This window comes from Solea solea, chromosome 1 (genome assembly GCF_958295425.1).
Source record: "Solea solea chromosome 1, fSolSol10.1, whole genome shotgun sequence".
Taxonomy (NCBI): Eukaryota; Metazoa; Chordata; class Actinopteri; order Pleuronectiformes; family Soleidae; genus Solea; species Solea solea.
Genome location: NC_081134.1, coordinates 10,712,801 through 10,735,618, shown reverse-complemented (window position 1 = coordinate 10,735,618; position 22,818 = coordinate 10,712,801). Strand labels below are relative to the sequence as shown.

Here is a 22,818-nt window from a genome sequence, read left to right as displayed (position 1 = left end):
TTTATTATTTTTACTTTTAAGTAATAGTTCAGTTAGATCAGTGGTTCTCAATCATTTTCTGTCATGCCCCCCCCCCCAAGAGGACAGAAATGTCTGATAATATTTATTTATTTAGCTGTATAAACCACTGTATGAGTTGGCCCGCCCTGCCTCTCACGCCCCCCTGACACCTCACCGTGTCTCCCCCCCAACATTTGATCCACACTCCATACCAGATGGTGGCGCTAATGCACCAAATCGTTGTTTGCCAACCGCCATAGCACCTCAGAAAAGAAGAAGAAGAAGCATAACACCTGCTTCTTCGCGCAGGTGTTTTTGATGTTAATTCGAAGAGAAGCTGCACGAGCCGTGGAACGAAAAAAAAAGACGCGAAGAAAAAATGTGCTGCTTAACTACTGAAACTGTTCCGGGAGGAGGGAACTTTTGGCGTTAATGCACCAACCGCACTAAAACCTCAAATAAGAACGAGGGAACTTTTAAAAAGAAGAGAAAAAAAGATAAGAAAACTACCGCGGCGTGACGTCAGACGCCGAGATGTGGCCGCGTGCATCAGCTCCAGTATAAAAACGCAGCAAGGCGCTCCAGGATGGCGTGTTCGACCTGGTCCAGATTGGTGACCCGTTCAGAATGGTGAGTAACTTTTGTCAAGTTATCTTAATGGTGACTCTGTTTGCTGAATTATATGCTCAAATTTAGCCCTGCTCATTGTCCGCTCAATTCTGCCTTCATTTTTAATTCTGCCTTAGTTATTTGCTCAGTTTCAGCATTTGCTTGAGCTGTGCTTCATTTTAAGCTTAATTTATATAATATAACATAATAATAATAATTTTATAGCTCAATTTTAGCTTGATCTTAGCCTTACTAAAAACAAGTTAAAATGGCTGCTGTGCTATGCTAACTCACTGTTCCACTCATGGTCATTACTATTGAGTTTTTCACAGGAAAGACTTATTTCTTTATGTTAAATGTTTAAAAACAGATTTAGGGTTATACTTGTCTTTTATAATTGTAAACTTTCAATGTAGTCATTAAAATACAACCTTTTTATTTTTAAAGGAACGACCTGCTTCCTGCTCACGGAGACCTGGTCAGACCCGCCATATACAAAAGCCTGAGGCTGTCAAAAAAAGGTGAGTGACACCTTTAGAGATAATTTACTACATCATTGAAAATGTTATGGCTACTTTTCATAATGTATTTAACTGATGGCAATATATCATATTAATTTAATCACACATGTATAATATAAGTTTGTTTGTGTTTTTAAAGAGTGTGGCTGTATGAGGTACTGACATTTCTATACTTGAGCTTAAAAGGCATTCCTTAAATCTTAATCAACTTTATTCTACATCACTTGTGATTATGTTAATGTCTTTGTTTCACTGGCGGAGTAGAATTTGTGCTGGCAGCAATGTTTTCACTGAAAGTGAGTCTTTATATCTCAGGCTGGGTGAACCATGTCTGTACCTCATACAAACACATTGTAGAACACCTTACCTAGTTATTTTACACTTGTGATGGTATGAACTTGAACATTTTCAAGGCTAGAGACTGGACTCAAACATTTTTTTGTTTGTTTTTTTTTTCTCCCCAGATTGATCTTCATGAAGATCATCAAATAGTAAGAATCATGATTAAATTCTGGGTGGCCGCTGTGTCCCCACTCTTTCTTGGCCGCTGTGCCTACATCTCTCTGGATTGTCCAACATGGCCACGTTATTTCTATTCTCCTGCTTTCCATCTGTCAAATAGCTGAAGGTTTTACATGGAGCATTTGCCACAGGTTGGTTTTGTATGTTCCTGTCCACTTTATTATGTGGTCTGAAATCTGGTCCTTGTTGGTTATATTTTTGTGGAACTGCTGAGCGAGTGAATTGAAAGAATGAGGTGACGGATGGAGTGTTTGAAATTCTCTCTCTAAATGAATGGGTTGTGTGTGACTGAGAATCCTGGATTGAATAGTTAAGATGGTCTGAGAATATGATTTTGTTCAGCAGTTCACATTAAAGTAGAAATGGTGTCTTGAAGAGCTTAAGTTATAATGCACTAACATTTCCTTTTTAGGTCTGTCTACAAAGGGTGAGTCCATATTTTTTTATTTCTTTTGCAGAGTAGGGAAATAAACAAAAAAAACAACTTTTTTTTAAAGTGAAAGTACTGTCGGCAACTGACTTGCTAGTCTATCTGCCCACAGCTAACTACCGTATCACACTGACAATTTACATGCAAAGGTAAGAACACGTCTCTCTATGGTGACGTTTTCTTGCCACTTTGCCCTTAAACACTTTTTCTTTCCAACTGTTTCTTAAGACGGTAAGTCACACGCAGGCCGCGGGCCATCGCTCTTCCGGCCGCCGTGTCGAGCTGTCCTGGCCCTCCTCGTGCCTTTCCTCACTTCTAAAAGGAAAAATATCAACTAGCACTAAAATATTGTGATGTTGGAGGACCAGATCTTAAATGAGGTTTAAATGGATGTTGGTGTACAGTTAAAGCTAGATGGTAGGAATAAAATTAATGTTGTGCCTTGTACACTCTGTCACAAGGCTTAGACTTCTTGGCCGCTGTGCCTTTTTTTTTTTTCCTTCTCTTTTCCATCGTGGCCATTAATCTACCGTTAGCCCTAGAACGTTAAAATAGATCCTTGTGATCTACAAACATAGTACTTGGCTTTTGATGGCAGCCCTGCCATTGCCTTTGTATGGCCATACGTCCCTTAATGCAAGTAGGCCATGATCGCTAACTGTGCCCGCGCCTTCGTAACCTACTTGTGTTATTGTACGTCTGGCCTTGCGCGTATAGTAATTTACATAGACAAACATGGGTGCCTTCCGCGTCCATGCACAGTAAGTGAACTAACCTGTACTTTTCTTTTAGCATCAGTCAAGAGGAGCACCGACATCACTGCATGTCCATCTTAATTAGATTGCGTTTTAGTTTAGTTTAAATTTCAAATGGTGAGTGCAGTTTTTCTTTCTTGCTTGGCCGCTGTGCCATTACTATACCTCCTCTGACCTAAATCTTGATTCTTCATGGCCACTGTGTCATGACTGTACTTGGTGTTTATGCCAGTCTATCATTTCTAATCTGTTTTTCCTAGAGTGTGTGTGTGTGTGTGTGTGTGTGTGTGTGAGCGCGTGTGTGTGTGAGCGCGTGTGTGTGAGCGCGTGTGTGTGACCGCGTGTGTGTGACCGCGTGTGTGTGAGAGCGCGAGTGTGTGAGAGCGTGTGTGTGTGTGTGTGTGTGTGTGAGCGTGAGCGTGTGAGCGACTGACTGACTGACTTGGACTGACGTTAATCTGACATTTGGACCAAGACTAACACTCCAATTGACTTTACTGCACCAGAAAGGTGAACAAAATTTGTGCTGCAAGACTGGCAAGATGCCCACCAATTAGACAACAAGCTAATTTAAATTCTTTCAAAGACAGGTAAAATTTTTATCTTTTAGGTAAGTATTAAAGGCCTTTGCCACATGATCTTTGTGGGTAAATCGTGTCCACTCAATTTATAAAGTTAATTTGCATCTAAACATTTACAATGCCTGACACAATGGCATTACAATAATCTAATGTTTTTGTTTTGCGTTACTGAGTGCAAAGGCCTTTATTTACACACTGACGCATGCCAAGACTGCCGTCATGGCATGTGTCACTGTCTCTCTCGCTGTTCTGTCTGTCTCTCTCTCACTGTTCTGTCTCTCTCCCTCTCTCTGGTCTGTCTGTCCTGTGTGTCTTTCTGTCTGTCTGGTCTCAGTCTGTCTTGTGTGTCTGGTATCCGTCTGTCTGTCCTGTGTGTCGGATTTAGTCACTTTTTTAGTCTCAACTTAAATGGATGATTTTAAAGTTGATTAGTCTTGAGGCGTCTGATTTCTGCAGGAAATTAGGGTACCTTATTTTGAAATGGCTTTAATTTAAACATTTAATTTTGGTCTTGAATCTCAGTTATAGTTGCAACTTGGACTGTTGACAAATGTGGAAGCTGATGAATTATGTAGTAAATGCATCAAAGTTTACTGTAGCTTGTCTAAAGTTCTCTCATAGTGCTGTAAAAATGTAGTAATTGATTATGATGAGCTAGACCAGGTCTTCCTTTATTCTCAACTGGTAATTGCTTCGATAAGATAACTGGTTCCTGATTTGATTATGAAGCTAAACTTTTGATTTATATGCAAGTGTAGTCACATTAGATTGTAGGTGTTATTTAGCCCATGGATAATGATATGATAAACTTTAAATCTGGCATTTTTTGGCACTCTTTTGATATTCATTTAAGTCATAAACTTTACGCACTGCCATCAGCCTTTGTAGTCGCTAACTGAAATCAAATGCAATATTATTGCTGACTTGTCTCACTCTGCCAAGTTTATTTCCCTCTAAAGGAGTTGAACCTTTTTGTGTTCATAGTCTTTTTGCGCGTCATGTTGGGAGGCCTCCCAGCAGGGGATTTTTATCTTCCCTTGCAAAACTATGCGTTACTCGCCTTAGGGATGCAGGGCTATCCTGCATAGTTTCTTTCAAAAATCAGATTGTAGGTTGCAGGATTAGAGCGCGTTTCTTTTCTTTAGGAGGACACAAACCTGGCAGAGAGACAACTCGGATTATTTAAGTGAAAGTTGCGCCAAATGATCAAACTTTTTATTTTTTGATACTTGAAATAAAACTTTTATTCTGTGGGCTGAATTGAGACAAATCAGACAGCATTTGGCTTAATGTTAAAGACTGTTGTTCAAGTACCCTCTTGTAGCAGGAGTGAGCAGCTGCAGCTTTTTGATTTATTTTTCGTTATTTGATATGTTTCTTGGATTGACTTGGTGTCTGGAGCTTTGTGGTTAACAGTGATCACACAGTGATAACCGTAAACGTGTAAACACAAGTGGTCTTTTGCCTCTTATTTGCGAAGCTGTCAGCTGGTTGAAATGATAGGACTTTATGGCTTGCCCAAAGTGGGATTTTTGATAGAGCATAGGGTTAACACCTCACCATACACTAGCTATTTCAGCGAACAAGCATCTGTAGTCTGTTATTACCCATGACTTTCTTTCTAATTTCACAATTTAGGCAGCTTGTAGAGTCATTAGGAAGATGCTTAATCCCAATATCTTGGTTGGTTGCATGAGAAACTGCTATCTCTTAGTTGTGTTGGTGAAGTTCCTCCTCTGATTTTTGTAGACTTGCCCTAAAGTTTCTCTCCGCTTTAACTCTTGTTGAGCTATGCATTAAATGATTCCTCCAACTTGTCTCCATATCAATTTTTTTCTCCCTGCAGCCTTCCACCACCCACTGCTGCTGTTGCATCTGCTAAAGGTAGCCGTATCCTGATTCACTGCGTCTTCATGTGTTGGGTAAGAAGTGTCATTAGACTACTAACAATGTAAACACCTTTTAAATGCTTGATCTAATTTACCCAAATGGTTCATCACTTTAGGACAGAAAATCATTGAAGTTGCCATTCTTGGGGTCAGTAACCTGACCTCTAAATGTTTGGGAAACCATGCAAAAGATCGCAAGCTCTCTGCATGACCCAACAGCATCGATGTTTGAGTTATTTAATTGCTCAATTTTTAAATCAGTCAAGATTTTATGAGCTGGGTCTTCTTCACACAACAGAGAACAAGGTAAATTGAGTCGACTCGTGGTAAGGCATTTCGTCTTTCCCCTTCTTCTCTGTGTGTGAGGAAATCTGGCCACGGATCCTGACTGAGTGGCATACCATGGCTGCGCAGTTCCCAAAATCAGATAAGGATCCATCTGATTTTGTGACTCGGCCTGTCATGATATGCATGTATCTTCCTCCGAAACAAAGGATTCGAATGTGCAGGTTTGTAGTGTAAATCACATCACATCACTTGTAGGTGGTGAAGCATTTGTTTAAATTGGGGTCAAGCATTTTCAGGTGTCTGCTTTGTCAATACTCTGGTGCCATGTCTTGCTAAACACACGAGAAGCTCTGAATTGTGAAACTGCTGCCTCTTGCAGATGTTACAACAGTAATGGCTGTTGAAAGGCTGCAGGGAGAGAAAATGAGATCTGAGGACAGGAAAGTGGAATAGATTTCATGCTTAGCAAAATGAGGGTTTCAGCAGAGGACCTTTTTGTGGCGAGGCTACAGAATCAGAAGGAACGTTTGTCTGGGCAACTGGGAGATTTACAGTTTTTCATGTGGCCAACCAAGACATTGGGGCTAGCATCCCAAATGGCTGGCAAAGACTGCTTGTAACTGTCAGTGTAGGACAGGAAAGGCAGGTATAGGTTAGGGTTGGCATCCATCGGTGAGCTCTGACTGGATGTGAGGACCTGTCACACTTGACCAGGTGAGCTACCTGAAGATTTGTTATTTGCTTACTTCTTTTTTTCTTGTGACTTATCAAATTCTTCCTTATTTTGAAGAGATGAAGGCTGCAGCACATTCCTGGATCAGAGGACTCCATGTTGGACACCATGACCTAGAGAAGTCCCGTCCTGGATGGCTGCGGTGATGACCTAGCCCAAGATGAACTGACCCTTCTACGACGAGGAATTCGCCCAAGATGAACCGACCCTTCTGCGACGAGGAATTCGCCCAAGATGAACCAACCTTTTCCACCTTTTTTCCACGGGATGTCTTCAGGTACATTCTTTCAGATGGTACGCAATATGTTTAATCCATATTTACTTAATACTAAAGTGTGCTGACTGATTTATTTTATTTTTTGTTAGATGCTGGACCTTGCCAAGCTGTACACATGCCTCAATGGCTGCTACGTCACTCTGCCCAACAGGACATGGTTGAGATTTTTTTTAAATGGACTTTAACCCCCCCTGTCCCCACTGATCCACCACCACACATGACAAAACACTGTACATGTGATGCATCACAACACTAAAATACAGACATTGCTACTTTCAGCCTTTTTTTATTCTGTAAAAGATCGCAAGCCCTCTGCATGACCCAACAGCATCGATGTTTGAGTTATTTAATTGCTCAATTTTTAAATCAGTCAAGATTTTATGAGCTGGGTCTTCTTCACACAACAGAGAACAAGGTAAATTGAGTCGACTCGTAACATAGTAAGGCATTTTGTCCTTCCCCTTCTTCTCTGTGTGTGAGGAAATCTGGCCATGGATCCTGACTGGGTGGCATACCATGGCTGTGCAGTTTCCAAAATCAGATAAGGATCCATCTGATTTTGTGACTCGGCCTGTCATGATATGCATGTATCTTCCTCGGAAACAAAGTATTGGAATGGACAGGTTTGTAGTGTAAATCACATCCCTTGTAGATGGTGATGGTGTACTGACACTGCTACTTTCAGCCTGTAATGTTAGACATTGAAAACTTGTATTTATTGCCTTCTTTATATCAAGTAAAACTTTTTGTTCTTAATTTTATGGTTGACTTGTATTTTTTCTGTAATGAGTGTTGTTTTGACAAGTTAGTGCTTTGAACTTAAAGATGTGGAATTCTTTTAAAACGAATATCTGTTACTGTAGACCTGGCACATGTTGACACTGCTCCAAGTGTTCAGTTGATCTTAACCAGAAAACTCAAACCCTTTAAGGATTTGTACAAGGTTTTAAAGGGAATATAATAAATTGGACTCTAAAGCAGGGAATGCTACAGTGGATGGTGATGCTGCTACTTGCCCCCATCTCACAACTTCCTTACTTCTAGCCACTACTACTAAATATGGCTCATAAACACTAATACAAATATGCCACTGAACATTAGACTACTTTGCTTTAAAATGCCTTCTTTTAACTACAGATGTATTTTTACTATTTTATTTCATCTGGCTTTTCATTTTATCTTTAAATTCTGTCTTCCATTTTACACTTAAAGGTTTAATTTTTCTACTATGGAAAGCACTTTGTAGAGTTGTTTTGAAAAGTGCTATTCAAATAGTTATTTGAACAGTGTTGCACTACCATTAACACCAGCAGCAATATGAGCAGCCACACATGCAATGCTAATATTTCTGATTGTCTCTGACTGTCTCAGCCTCAGGTAGGTGAACGCTCCACACATTAGTCAGTCAGTCATCATCTACCGCTTTATCCTCTGCCAGAGGGTCGTGGGGCTCCACACATTAGTGTAGGAAAATGTTCAACAGTTAAATAAAACACCAAAGTGTGAGGCACAGATGTACAAGATGTTTCCCAAAGTAAAGATCAGACTTGGAACAACCGAGTGATAGACAAAGAAGTCAGTGGCTAATTGCAAGCTGCAAACACTGGTGACCCAAGATGGAGAGAGGGGCGAGGAGACGGTTCTTCCAGTCTCAGCATCCAGTGCATCATGAATTCGACAGGAGAAAGAGATGACCGACATTTTGGTTGTGTGCTTTTGTGGAAAAGGGGGCTGATTTTTTTTTTTTATTTTTTTTTTCTCTAATCAATTCGCCACTCAATTTTTTTTTTTCAATTTCTTGGACCAGAAAATGTTGAAAAATGTTGATCATTGTTTCTCAAACCTGGAAATGATGTTCTCAAATGTCTTGTTTTGTCCACCAAATAAATTGGTTTTGATGATTTGTGTTATATGGAACAAAGAAACGTGTGCCCACGTTGCCATGCGCGCCTCTAGCTCACCTGCCGTTCATTCACCGCTTGCGGTACTAGTTATTTTTAGTGCTAATAATTTTCAGCGGCGTCCCTGCTCAATGTTAGAGGGTACTTCTTGTTTAAAACTTCCTTAAACTTCCTGTTGGGCGGAAGGCTTGTCCGTAAACGTGTTCAGGGAAGGTCCCTTGACTCACATCAAGTTTCGTGTAGATCGGACAATGTTAGACTTTACTTCCTGTTTTGGGCTTCTACTTCCTGTGGGGAGGTTATCTTTTGAGGACATGTTCAAGGCGGGTTTTCACCAATTTTGAGTTTGATAAGATGATCTGTGTAAAAGTTATTCCCAAATTTGTAAAGAAATTTAATTTTTTCATCATTATCAACAAAAATGTGAGGTTTAGAGACAGTCACTCTAGTCTGACACAAAATCAAGAACAGCCCTCCTGCCTTAAAGTCAGTACACGAGTAGACACTGGTAGCCCAGGGTTTAGACATGAATATCATCAGATGTTTGGAGTCAAAACTAAGCAGTCTGACATAAAATCAAGTACAGCACTATTGGATCTTAAGTCTAACTTTATCAATTGGGAATATTGAGGTGGATTCCTAACTGTTTCCTTTATCAGTTGTTAATACCGAGTTAGCATTTCCAACTTTTGCTACATCATTCAAGGCACTCTCGCCATTCTCTAGAGCAGTGGTTCTCAAACTTTTTATTCCAAGTATCACCTGAGAAAATATTGAACTCTTGAAGTAAAACACTTATCACCAACATTAAAATAAATTGGAGTAAATTATTATTATATGATTACCTTCTTTTATACTTTATGTAAAGAAAAAGCCTGCAAATATTTTCATTTGAAAAGGTGAAGATAAAATAACAGTTGTTTTGTTTTACTCCATTTGGAAGTCTGACTGAAAAATTTCCCCATTTCCTGCAACTTTTCCCACAGGAAATGAAATAGATTAAATGCAACAGTACATTTTATGAAGGCAGATCAAAGGTCTCAGTATATCTGGGTTGCATGTGTGTGAGGACATCAGGACGTGACCTTTTGCTGGTTTCTGTTTTAGTTTTGTTAGTTTGTGGCGGCTGAGGTAAAGTGGTCCTTTTTGTCCTTGCTGCGCACCGTAGTTACAGCACCGCTGTGGCGTTGCAGCCGTTGTTGATGCCAGGAGGATTGTCCCATAGTTTGTCCCTGCGCTGCCGAAAACTAGCTACGGAGTAACATAAGAGTCACAGCTACAGGGTTTGTCCACTCTGCCTATGTTTACACAGTGATTGCGAGTAGTTTCCGGCGCTTTGTCTTAGTCTACACCGACGCTGCGAACAATTATTTATTTTGTTGTTTGTCAGAAAGTGACAGCTAGCGGCTAGCTTAGTTAGCAGCTAAAAATAGTCTCCAGTGGGTGGACACAGCTGAGCAGACGGCGGGGACACTGTGGTAGGTTACTGCTAATATGTTTGCTCTGAACTTCAATGTGTGTCAAGTGAAGCTTATCTAATAAGATAAAGCGTGTTTACTATGTTTTGTAACTCTCAGTATGACCGTATGAACGCGGTGTTGTGGTCTGGTGTGATTTGTTCTGGCAAGTCCAGGTTCACAGTTTCCAGACAAGACAGCCACAGTTATTTGTCTCATCTGTTGATAAGGTTTTGTTTTAGAAATCCCAGTGGGTGAACTGGACTGCTGCTCATTGTGTTCGTAATTGATGTACCTTGAAACTGTTACCCAGTGGGAATGAAGTCGATATTGGTCAAAATCAGTGGCTCTGATATTGGACAGATAAAAATGTAAAATCCGATGCAATCCAAAACTCCTATATACTGTATGTCAACAGCATTTTAGGCGGAGTCATGTCGTGCGCTGTTTGTTTCTTCTTTAACATTTGTCACATAGTTGGACAATAGCTTGAAATGTGTAGCACAAATGTGTTGTTATCAGCGTTATAGTTTAAGTTGACAGTAGTGGACTGATATCGGTGTGTATCGGCAGATACTCGAGTTTGTAATACCGTGTCGGAACCGATTGGGTAATAGGTATTACGTCCCTATTACCCAATTAATGTTGCCGTCATTATATTAATGACGCCATTTAATATCAACAATGTGTATGTAGTTATCACACTGTGGACAGCCCTCATTGTCCCTGTCATGTCATGTCATGTCATGTCATTCCACATTGTAATAATGTATATGATAATAATATAATAATATATGACATGGTTACTAAAAACTGTGGATAGTATTATGAAGGGCTGCAATTAACCATAATTTTTTCAGTAAATTTGTCCCTGATAGTTCACACTTTGTGTTTTCTCTTCATTAGCACTTAAAATAGTGAAGCATTATGGGGAACACAAGTGACCGTGTGTCTAGTGATCGCCATGGAGCCAAAGCCCATCGCTCGGACAGCAGTGGCAGTCACAAAGAACAGGAACCCAGCAACAAGATGATGGATAGCACAGATGACCCCAACATCTTCAACACACACGGGTCTGAATCCAAGGTAGTGCTGGAAGAGAAATATGGATTATAATGGAGAATTAGGCATTTTCTTTAAGAACACATGTCAAGTTTCAATGCAGTTGTTTTTATTTGTAATGAATTGATTGTTTTAGACATCAGGAGAGAAAGAATTCACTCCAGATCTGGATGACCTGGTGAAGACTGGTTCTCAGGCTCGGCCCACTGTGATCCGATGGGCAGGTGGAGGAAAGGAGGTCTACATAGCTGGTTCCTTTAATAGCTGGGGCACAAAGATACCGCTAAATAAGAGGTAAACTGAGTGGTTTTAGTTGCGGATGACAGTCTGCATTACAGCATATGTGCAACCACAAATACCACTTGATTAACTGAGGCCCAGTTTGGCACTAATACTTTTCCTCTTTTGAAAGCCATAATGATTTTGTAGCGATCCTGGACCTGCCTGAAGGAGAGCACCAGTACAAGTTTTTTGTTGATGGGCAGTGGGTCCATGATCCCTCGGAGGTACAACAACATCATCATCATCTTCTCATATCATCTTCATGTTACTAGTTAAGCCTGTTCGTTTAGTAGTCGTCTAGTTAATCTTATCTCAGAAAGTATTTGGAAATGCTGCAACATACTATGAAGTTATAAAGATGAAAGAATAGCAGTCTATGTGCAAATTATTATAAATAATAATTATAAAATGCTCTATCATGAACTTTGGGAACACTTTATTTTTTGCAGCCAGTGGTCACCAGCCAGCTCGGCACCATCAACAACCTGATCCAAGTGAAGAAGTCTGACTTTGAGGTGTTTGACGCCCTGCAGGTTGATTCTCTGGAGTGCTCAGACACATCAGGTCAGTCTGCATCTAGACTGTTCTGGTTCTGATAATTCTAATGATGTTTAATCAGTGAAGTTTAATGTTTAATTCTCAGTCACACAATCAAACATGGAGGGTTTGGGAGCTGTCCTTGAACATTCACACACTGGTTTTGTTCAAATATTAATAGAGTGACAAATAAAATAAAAAAGTTGATTGTGCAATATTTGAAATGTTGCTGGCTTTGTGATGATGAAACAAGTGTGTGATTGGACACAATCCTCTAACCAGAAATAAACCAGCTGAAGAGATTTGCTTTGTGAGTCTGAAACCTGCTTGTTGCTGGCTTTGGCTTTAACTTGGACAGTTTTGGATTATTAACTTATTTGCAGTGAACACTGGAACATTTTAGGAAATATTTTAACTTTTATCAGTAGGGTGATTGTGTGTGTATTGTGTTCACAGATCTGTCCAGTTCTCCTCCAGGTCCATATGGACAGGAACAGTATGTCTGCAGACCTGAGGAGCATTTCAAAGCCCCGCCGATCCTCCCTCCTCACCTCCTTCAAGTCATACTCAACAAAGATACCAATATATCCGTCAGTGTCTACACGGTTCCCTGTGCTGTCTCGCGAGGCTTTGATTTGTTTGTCGTTGTTGCTGCTTATCATTGTTTGATTTTATTGTAACCGTTTCTCACTTTTTTACTTCCTAGTGTGACCCTGCTCTGCTGCCTGAGCCCAACCATGTCATGCTAAATCACCTCTATGCTCTCTCAATAAAGGTAGGATCATTATAAACAGCTGAAATACTCATCAGTCTTCCTTCTCTGTTTATTTTATTAAAGGGGATTTTGTCTCACTAATGGCAACTTGCCTGTATGTTGTCTTTCTCTGTGTGTAGGATGGAGTGATGGTGCTGAGTGCGACTCACAGATACAAGAAGAAATATGTCACTTCTCTGCTTTACAAGCCTATCTAAAATTCAATGTGGGTTCACCGTGGTGTTTTTAGAAAGCAGTCTGTTTGTATTCTGCGGTTTTTCTTTATCTGTAATCACATTTAGCCAAGTCTTGCACTGAAACAAGTTTACAGGTGAGCTTGCGGCTTCTAGCCATGGCTTTCTTGCTACATAGGACCTATGTGTTTGGAGGTTGTCGACAAGATTAAAACCATACTGTGGCTTTTACCTGTGATTACTACAGACAGATACAGTAAGGGACTAAAATCACTGTGTGCTTTTGATTGTTTGCTACACCTTGTGATTTTCCTGCATGCTTGTGTGTGTAAAGATGGTATCTTTTGGGTGAGTATCTTTGTCATGTGCCATCTTGGTAGGCAGAATTGATCCTTTTCATGAATGATCTCATCATTATGTGAGGGATGTTGAGGGTTTCTGGTGTGGATCAACAGTTTGACTTGAAAGTATTCTTTTTGACATCGTATCATCCTGACTCTGTTGAAATTTTGACTTGTCATGTTTGTTGAAGAGCTGGTGCAGAGTCAGTCATGTTCAAGCCACTGAAGGGAGCAGCAGACTTGGCTTTGCTTGAATATGAAGTGCAATAATGCTGTGGAAGATAAGTACTGAATATTGTTCTGGAAGCAGCAGCTGGTATTAGCAGGCGTTACATTGACTTTCTGTACGTCTTTTATATTTTAAAAGGAGAACTTGCTTTCCAAATATCAAACACTGGTGAAAGGTGGAAGTTTAGTCCTATTGCCTTTATCTTGGCATTTTGCAAGCACTTTACCATCCTGTGAGCAGGAGTGTTGACAAAAGCAAAAGAGTCTATGCAGTGGACAAGTCTTTCTCTGGACTATAGGGCCCATATTTGCTTTCTCTTTTCTCTAGATATGGTGAACTTGACAGTGTTTATCAAATAGAAATGTACTATATGTTACATGTATCATCGTATTTAGATGTGTGGATCTCCTAGCTGTTTCAAATAGATGCTTTGCACGTGTTGAATGTCCTGCAATGTTCAAAGAAATGTGGTTCATGTGCAGAAGCAGCCTGACCACTCACTCACACCTCAGAAGGTGTTTTCCAGAAAACATAGGGCTATGAGGATGAATATCGCCATGATTTTAAATATTACATTTTTATACATAGAAGGTCATCTGTATTTTGAACTGTCATTTTTTTTGTCCTGTAAGTTGTATCATTAATCGCCTGCACTTACAGTACAGTATAAATCCTCAGTTGACTTACTGTACAGAGAGCTATTAAGTGACTTCGTGAGAGTGAAAGTATTTTGTGAATGCTAAAATTTATAAAATGTTGTCCAGAGGTTTTTTTTTAGACAGATGTAATAAGGGGGTCTGGACTAATGCCATAGCAGTGGTTATGTAGGGCTAAAACCAAAACTTGAATTTTGCAACAGTTTCATGAGTGTTTTAATAGTCTTTGGAGAACCAGTGTGAAGATCCACTTTGCATAGTTTTACGTGTATGCAAATAAAGAGAGGACAAGCTGGTCCTGACTTCTGTTTTGATCTTTCTATCTAGTGCAAGAGTTGAATCTGGGTTACAAACTCACTGTGTAGTTTATGGTGCATTATGTGTAATGCTAATAATTTTATAGTTGGAATGACTACAAAACGTGCACCATTAAGGTTGTTTCGGCTTTAAAGGTGCAGTATGTAAGAATTAGTGACATCTAATGGTGGCACAGCAGACTATAGCAAATATCCTTTTCAGTCAAGGAACTACTGGTTATATTTATTTCTGCTTTTATTTTATTGGTTGTCCTTTTGATTATGTATTTTGTGAACTATATGGGGGATGGTTTGTTTGTTTTTTAATGTCAAACACTGTGTAACGTGTTTAGAAAAGTGGTCTGTAGATTATTATTATTATATTATGAATTATAACGTTATACAGTAGATTCAGAGGAAAACAAAAAATAAACCACACATGCTTTCAATGGTTTTATTCCATCTTTTCCAAACTCTTTTACTGATAACTACCTGTGCCAACACAACACACTCTTAACTGTCATCAGAGACAAGATCAATATGAGTCCTGTATCGGCTTTCTACTTCATTATACATACAATCAGAAACAAAGCTGCTTTCCAATCAAATAAAAGCTGCACCAATCAAATAGCGGTATATACAAACGCAACGCAGGACCAACAATACACTGTTTCAAACTGCCGTTTAATTCCCCTCACTAATTCCCTTCTTAATAAATAGCAATAAGGCTTTGTTTACGCTCTAAAAAGGTGCTTTGTGGATTCACCGCTCCATAGTCTTTTCAGTCATTGGCTTTTTCCTTACAGCAGACGAGTCTTCAAAACATTTTTCTTTAATGTCTTCAATTTACAAAGGAAATATCAAACTTTTTACCTTTCATTTAAATATTTGGCAACTTTTTTTTTTTTTTTCCAGAAGACTCGAGCACAAATAAAACCTAATTTGGCAGATATCAGGTAGACGAGCGCTACCACAGAGAGCAGACTAGAGAAGCTCTCGGGCTAAATGTAAAGGCAAGCGAATAAACTACTTTTGATGTAATCAATGTCTTGAAGGCATTGTTTATGTTTTCCTCATCACTGTGACTAACTGATTCAAAGTGACACAATCCTCTGATGTACATTGCATATACTTGAAACATTGCAGGAAGTGAGTGTAGCAAACATACTTGTAATACAATGATGTTTAACATCAAAATGAAGTATTATATAAAGCTATTGCACAGCTACCCAGATAATCAACTTTGCAAAAAGCAAATGTTGGATGTCTTTTTTTTTTTTTTTAACAAACGCACACGCACGCACACACACGCTCGCATACACACACAACAAGCAGGTTATTTACAGCATGAAATGGCAAATGTACAGCAAAAGAAAAAACCCCACATCAAACTAAAAGTGAAACAGAACTGATACAAGTGAGTGAATTATAGAACAATGATCATACCAGTACCCTGCCAAAGTTTGTGTCATCTAGAAAAACTTTATAACCTATATTGCCATTGCCATGGGAATGTTAAGACGGCCTGAACCAAAAGATATAACATGACGACTGTAGCATATAATGTCGTGCAAAACAACAACAACAAGCCGTTCTTTTTGTTTTGGTCCAAAGAATTCAAAAAAATTCAAAAATAAACCAAATCGGCTGTCTAACGGTTACCGTCTCTGTGGTTCTTAATCCTCGTGGACACGGTACATCTGCATTTGTCTATTTGTCTCATCAGACAGTTTGTCATTCGCATGGTCAAGGCAAGTCAAAGTGAAATAAAGAGTTGAAATTTCAAACTTTTGGGCAAGTATTGGTAATCCCCTGTTCCATAGCTCAGTTTTGACCATTCATCAGTCTTTGTCATGCATCAGCACTCCAGAAAAAAAGGTACAATCGTAACACTCATTGAAGTCATAACATTACCATTATGAGTGTGACTAATACTCCAGTGTCAGGCAAAGAAATAATAAGAATAATATCCTGGTGCAGCATTATTATTCAAGAAACATTATTATTGCACATGCTCGTATGAGAACTCCTACAGAGGAGCTTGAATACGCGTGTTTAGCCTGGTTCCATTTGAGCACTTTTTTTTGTTGGACATATTGCAGTGTACATCCAATAACAATCGATCAAACAGAAGCTGGCTTTAAGAACTGATCCAAATCGCAACGTCTTCAGTTTTCACAACTGCACTTTTGTGCTAAAAAAACACAAAACAAAACACATTAATAGCTAAAAACGGAGGCGTGGAACTCAAGTGGAACTTTCTTCTGGCGTCTATCGCCACTCTTGGCTGATGGCTTACATATTATTCAGAAGCTTCCTCCACAAATACAGATATATAGCACACAACTGTGTAGCAGTGGCCACCTACCTCCTCTACATTCCTCCACTGTGTCAGGTGACACACTGTGGGCGTCGTTTTTCTTTGCATTGCATTGGCAAAAAAAAAAAAAAGAGATGTCCTTGTTAATGAGCGTACCACAAGAGGTAAACATTTGTGTGGCAGTCAAAGTGGACAAGTGTCTTGTCTTTGAGTGAGCTTTGACTGATCACACACACACACACACATATAAAGACGTGTGTGTGTGTGTGTGTGAAAACATGTGTGCAGAATTCCTCCCACAAGTCTTTTTAAACATGCATGAACATCTGCTCTGTCCACAGGCTCTCAGGAGAGGATGCTCACGTAGACTGATCTAAGGGCGGACAGTATATTACAGAAACTTTGTATTTGATGCCAATTCAACTTCATTTTAAGGCTACATTTTTGAATGATTTGATATAAAAAATATCGTTGTTTCAATCTCTGAGATCAAGTCAAATGACCGCGTCATTTGACTTGATCTCTCCACTGACACCAGATTAAGAAGAGACAAAATCTGGTCTGAGATCAGCGTTTAAGAGCATCGTCTACCAGCTCCATCAGTAGGACACACGACACTGAATCCATCAGGAGAACATTTCGAACACCTTCTTCTGTCACACACAAGGCAGACTGCTGACTACGTCACTCAAAGACAAGAACACTGGTGGTGCGGGAGGGAGGGAGGGAGGTGAGAGAGTGAGGGGAGTCTGCTAAGGCTCAAGGTGCGGAGTAAACTTCACACGTTGCCCAGAGGAGAGACGGGTGGACACACTCTCATGGCAGCTGTTGAGGGGCGTGTGGGGGGGGTTGGCGGTGGGGGTGGGGGTGTTCTGTGGGTCTTGGCTGTTGGAGCATAGAGGTCAGAGGTGGTAGCATTTGAGGCTGGTTCTTGAAAAGTCTAGAGCAGACATTGGCTGTTGCGCTTCCTCGTTGCTGGGCGCAGATGGGCCGCGGCTCCGGACGCAGCGCTGGTCTTCAGGACAGTGCGATCAGAAGGCCACTCTCTGGCAACAACTCCTGGCTCCTCAGCTTCAGTGAGGGACAAAAGAAGAGAGGTCTGAGTCACAGGTGTACTCAACAGAAGAGCAGACAAAACGGACAAACTGCTAGTGAAGTGAAATGTCAAAGGTGCAGAGTTGACATTAATAGTGCTCTTGTGATTGTATGGTCAATAAGAAACTAAAGCCAGCATGTAATGTCCACTAGGGATGAGGCCATATTTTCACAATAACACTTTTTTGTCCTTGCTCCTTTAGGGAGGGGGATTTTCTTTTGTGTTGTTGTGTGCTCAGACTCTCCAGCCTTCAAAGTGACACTAGATACAACACTTTGGCTCTGGGTTCAGGTTACATACAGGTCTACTGAAGGTTGTCATGCTGCATATGTTTTAGTTTATATTCTGCTAGAAAGATGTCATGATCCTGGAGTAAAAACATAAATATAACAGGAAGTATATAAGTAAAAAAAAAAAATTAAATGAAGTACGGTTAGAAGACAAACTCATTTCTTTCAACTGTTTTTTGTTTCACTTTTATAAATATGGAAGTCTGCCACCTATTTTATTCAATTGTACTTTGAAATAATTCCAATTTAATTTAATTGACTCTACTGTCACATTTAACTAAGAGACAATAGAGTAATATAGCAATCTGACCTCTCTTAGCAAGAAATAATAAAAAAAAAGGAACACAACTGTTTAATTAGATTTAATAAAATTCCCAAAAGGCAACTGTTTGCAGATGAAACGCTGAGAATGAGACGTTAGAGAATAAGCAGTGATGTTAGTCTCTCTCTCACAAACACACACACACACACCTGCTGTTTCTGTCTGTGTGCGGTGTATCCTGCGGTGTGGAGAATTGAGATGTTTATGACACCAACAAAATCCTAAGACGGCAAGAAGCTGTCGCACACGTTTGTGCGATACTGTTACAGTGTACACACACACACACATGGAAACTATGCATAGCATGGAGGTCACTGACACTCGAAATAGACTTAAACTTATTGCCAGAAGCCAACACTTTGGTGCAGTGCTGTCTTAGTAGATATGAGTGTTTTCTTTGTGTAAGACCTGGAAACATGCATTCAGTTACTAGTTGATCAGTCATGACAATAAACTGTTAAATCAGGATGGAGTTCGCTTGTTGGATGTGATCATGAAGCGGTGACGTGAGCATGAGACGACAAAACCAACTCCACACTTAGGTAAAGGCTGCCCCAGACAACAGAAAGGTACTTTAACACTTACAGTTTAGCCAGAGGAAATAGGAAATAGGCGTAATACTTTTACTGATACTAATTCAACACGTGTCTGGGACAACATCTACCTTTGAACAAAAGCTACGTGATGTCAGACAGTTACCAGCATGAGGAGAGGAGGAGGACGAGCTTAGAGAGGAAAGTCTCTGCTCATTCTTCTGGAGGTTTTAAAGATGAGAGGAGAGGAGGAGAGGAGAGGCAAATACAGAATGGAGGAAACAAGAGAGACAGAAATCCAAAAGTGATGAATTTACATCACAAATACGAATACTTGAGGATGTTTGGGACAACAAGAAGGCACATGTTAACACACAATACTGATTTACATCATACTGTGACCTGTGGAATATGCACACAGATTATTATCTTCGACTTACCTCTAAATTTGTCCTCGCTTTCTTCAGGACATCACGAGTCCTTGACACTGCAGAAAGTGAGACATAGTCTTAGAATATTTCTATCGCACTTTCTTTAGCTTCTTAAGGTCTGTTGTTTTACTCTTGTCCGCCATGCATGCACACATTGACCCGTAGACACTTACACTGATTAACTATGAAGTGCTCCATGCTCTCCTTGGTGCGGCTGGTGCTTCTCAGTCTTTGAATCGTCCCTTTTAGAACCTCTTCCTGCTCTGAAATACGCAGTTTCAGGGACAAGATTTCTTCCTGCATACACTGCTCCTACACACACACACACACACAGAAAACCTTGTTACAAAACATGTTTATCTGTCGAAGCTATTCCAAGTTCAGATCCATGACAGAATATCCTTGTTTCCAAACCTTCTTAAGGTTTTGGATGGTGAGATCATTGCTGGGCAGAGCTGCCCTCCAGAACATCTTCAGCAGAGACATGGACTCCTCCAGGATCTGCCTCAGAGTCCTGGTGCTGGACAGCAGACTCTTCACACATCCAGAGTCCACAACCTGCATCAAGAGCTCAGTTAGATATTGTTATCACTTAATGATGAGTTCAAATGTTCCTTCTGGCCCTCTGGCTCGCACCATTTCACCACTGTGTTTCTCATTGCCGTCCAGCAGAGTCGGGCCGAGGCAGGCCTGCAGGGTCGTCTCCATGCGTTGGATGAGGCTCCGCCCCTCTAGGACTTGCTGTTGCAGAGCACTGAAGTCATCCACATGACCGATGGCGTGGCGGCCATTGCGGTTTGCAAACGATCCATCAGGGGCCTCCCCCTCGAGCTCACAGTGAGGGTCCAGAGAGTCTACTGGAGGAAAAGTGGACTTTAAAATGACATTGTAGGTATGGTAGGAAATAATGTTGTGCAGTTTCAGAAGCAAATGACAGAAAAGCACAGTAGAATCACAGCAAGGAGTCAATTGGTTGCGAGCAATGCACTGTTGTATGAGAAACCAACACAGTGAAGGCATGTTAAGCTGTCGTCATGCAGTTGCAGTGTGAGTCACACCATTAGCAGTGCTATGGCTGTCGTCCAGGTCTGAGAAGGGAGGACCGGGTGATCCACAGTTAAACAGACCAATGTCCCTGACCGGTGGAGACGGAGCTGGGTCTGTGGAGCACACACATACACAAACCAGGCTTGGACACAGAGCAAACCACACCACGGCACACTGAAGCCTCACAACCAGCTTGTGCTATGCTACGTTTGAGTCGTATCCGCGGGTTTTTGTTCTTACCGTGCAGCAGCTGTCGCCTGTAGAAGTTTTCCCGTTGAGGGCTGGCAGTGAGGGCAGAGAGGGAGGGGGAGCGAGGAGAGCCCACACCCAGCTTCTGCTCCAGCTGCTTGTGGAGCTCCAGTTGTTTGAGAGCACTGTTCTCCTGGACACTGGTTTGCAGCTGTGCCCGGAGACTCCTCACCTCTCCAAGCAGCTCCCCCAGCTCCACTGGCACACCGCACATGTAGCCTAAAGAACAAAACATCCAAAACACGTTGACCCCTCCAACTTATGCTCTGCATTCAACACTTGTTCTAATGAGCAAATCACATGGCAGCAGTGCAATGCATTTAGGCGTGAAGACATGGTGAAGATGGCCTGCTGAAGTTCAAACTGGCCAAGAAATGTGATTTAAGTGACTCTTGAATGTGGCATTGTATTTCAGAAAGTGCTGATCTACTGGGATTTCCTTGCAAAACCATGTCTAGGGTTTACAGAGAATGTTCAAAAAAGAGAAAATATCCTATGAGAGACAGTGTTCTGGGCAAAAATGTCTTTGTTGGTGCCAGAGGTCAGACGAGAACGGTTAGTCTGGTTCAAAACAATAGAATTGCAACAGTAACTCAAATAGTTGTGCAGGAGAATATGAACAAAGCTAAGGGTATTTTAAATGATCCAAGCCACCCTATTACCATCTGGCTGTGGATTCTACCTTCCCAGATGCAAGATAAAAGAACTAATTTGTCTTATTTGTATATGAATATTATTTGTGATTGTGTGATTTGGAGAAATTGTGACGTGCAATAACGATAACTCTGGACTACACGTTTTAGGTACACATGATACCCAAAGAAGTGTTTGTTGACTGTATGAGCTGCCATAGTGTCATTCTTCATCCTACCACAGGATGGTGCTAAAGTAACACATTTGACAAACAAAATCCCCACATGAGTAACTTTGAATTCAAAGTTTTTCATATTTAAAAAGGGTTATATCTCTACCATGGCTTGTGTAGAGTGAACATTCTGACCTTTGTTGGCCTTTGCAGGGAAACACACTCGATCGTAGACCTGCAGTTCACTCTGCAGGGAGTGGATGAGCTCCCTGCCCTCACACAGCTGCTGCTGCAGTAGCGACACCTCATGTTGGAGCCTGAGGATGAACCTACATGATTATACTGCTACAGACCAGCGTTGTTTTAATATGCTGAAGCCGAACGCGCCAACCTGTTGGTTCTCTCCTGACTGGCCTGTCTCTCCTGCCTTAACGTGTGGATCTGCTCTCCCTGCTCCTGCCTGTAACTCTGAAGTCGTCGCAGCTCCTCCTTCCACTGCTGGGCCTCCAGCTCTGCTTGTTTCAGGCGAGCCTGTGCCGTAAACACAGCCTCCCGCAACTGTACCACCTCCTCACAAGTGTCTGAGGGGAGAGAAAGGGAGTTATACAGTATATTTTACGGCAGGAACATTTTTGGTTGGCTTTCAGACAGCGTACCTGTGCTAGCCTGCAAACGTGACTGCAGGGCCAGGTTTTCTTGCTTCAGGACTCTAATCTCGTTGGACAGTTGTGTGACTGAGTCCAGCCCCTGTATGTAGATGTTTGTTGGGGCCCCTGAAAAAAAAGAAATACACGCGGTTTTATATTATATCTTTAAGAGATGTTATTTGGTGTTTCTCAATTACAGAGGGGTCACTGACCTCCACCATGCCCACCACGAGCAAGTCTTTCTTCCAGCTGCTGGCGGAGCCTCTCGTTCGTCCTGATGGACTCTTCCAGACGCTGACGGAGACACCTCACCTCCTGCAGGTGCTCCTCTATCACATTCACCCCTATAGACAATAAAGATGAAATAAACTGTTGCCGTTTCCAGCGATCAGCTCATAATCCTGGGATGAATATTACCGCACAACTTGTTCACACCTGCATGGCCGCTTCCTGGCCGGAGCCCAGACGATCCAGCGTAGCTCCCTACTTGCTGAACCATGTTCTCCATGTCCCACAAAGTTCCGCCTGTCACTGGTCCCATGTCAGACTTCAGGGAGCGGTCCTCAGGGATGCCGCCCAGCTGATACTGTTGAAAGGCATGATGGGACAGCAGGCTGTAGCTGGAGAGGTCGTTCTGGTTGTGAGCACCGGGTGAGAGAGGGAACGTGGCCTTGTCACTGGGAACTGCAAAGCCTGTTCATCATAAACACACACGCATACACATTCAAATTAAACAAGTGTGGGAAACACATGAAGATATTGAT

The 22,818-nt window shown here is 41.2% G+C and overlaps 2 protein-coding genes and 2 long non-coding RNA genes across 6 annotated transcripts in view; 3 read left to right on the top strand and 1 right to left on the bottom strand.

The window, feature by feature from the left end:
• The first annotated feature begins 240 nt into the window (after positions 1-240).
• LOC131467095 (uncharacterized) lies at positions 241-3,131 on the top strand. The gene is made up of 3 exons (XR_009241471.1): positions 241-630; positions 1,057-1,130; positions 1,595-3,131. It is a non-coding gene; the product is annotated as an uncharacterized LOC131467095 (long non-coding RNA).
• A 135-nt stretch (positions 3,132-3,266) lies between these two features.
• Positions 3,267-8,556, top strand: LOC131447872 (uncharacterized). The gene is made up of 3 exons (XR_009234091.1): positions 3,267-6,309; positions 6,386-6,605; positions 6,695-8,556. It is a non-coding gene; the product is annotated as an uncharacterized LOC131447872 (long non-coding RNA).
• A 1,105-nt stretch (positions 8,557-9,661) lies between these two features.
• Positions 9,662-14,313, top strand: prkab2 (protein kinase, AMP-activated, beta 2 non-catalytic subunit). 3 transcript variants are annotated; one of them, XM_058636966.1, is made up of 8 exons: positions 9,662-9,789; positions 10,870-11,049; positions 11,162-11,319; positions 11,438-11,531; positions 11,757-11,871; positions 12,301-12,434; positions 12,551-12,619; positions 12,739-14,313. In XM_058636966.1, the coding sequence occupies exons 2-8, from the start codon at positions 10,891-10,893 to the stop codon at positions 12,814-12,816; spliced, it is 807 nt and encodes a 268-aa protein (XP_058492949.1). In that variant the 5' UTR covers positions 9,662-9,789; positions 10,870-10,890; the 3' UTR covers positions 12,817-14,313. The 3 variants fall into 3 exon arrangements, with proteins under 3 accessions (XP_058492949.1, XP_058492940.1, XP_058492957.1); XM_058636957.1 differs by having other exon boundaries at positions 9,679-9,984; XM_058636974.1 differs by lacking the exon at positions 9,662-9,789 and adding an exon at positions 10,063-10,334.
• A 441-nt stretch (positions 14,314-14,754) lies between these two features.
• The window catches only part of LOC131471414 (myomegalin-like), a 33,569-nt gene continuing 25,505 nt past the window's right edge, over positions 14,755-22,818 (bottom strand). Inside the window, exons 32-44 of the mRNA XM_058647954.1 lie at positions 22,490-22,747; positions 22,267-22,398; positions 22,064-22,180; positions 21,799-21,988; positions 21,603-21,724; positions 20,594-20,821; positions 20,365-20,466; positions 19,943-20,163; positions 19,721-19,864; positions 19,480-19,618; positions 19,316-19,362; positions 19,042-19,096; positions 14,755-17,705 (exon numbers count right to left, since the gene is read on the bottom strand). Of these exons, the coding sequence (XP_058503937.1) occupies positions 17,575-17,705; positions 19,042-19,096; positions 19,316-19,362; positions 19,480-19,618; positions 19,721-19,864; positions 19,943-20,163; positions 20,365-20,466; positions 20,594-20,821; positions 21,603-21,724; positions 21,799-21,988; positions 22,064-22,180; positions 22,267-22,398; positions 22,490-22,747 (1,886 nt within the window). The 3' untranslated portion in view covers positions 14,755-17,574. The remainder of the gene's footprint in view (positions 17,706-19,041; positions 19,097-19,315; positions 19,363-19,479; positions 19,619-19,720; positions 19,865-19,942; positions 20,164-20,364; positions 20,467-20,593; positions 20,822-21,602; positions 21,725-21,798; positions 21,989-22,063; positions 22,181-22,266; positions 22,399-22,489; positions 22,748-22,818) is intronic.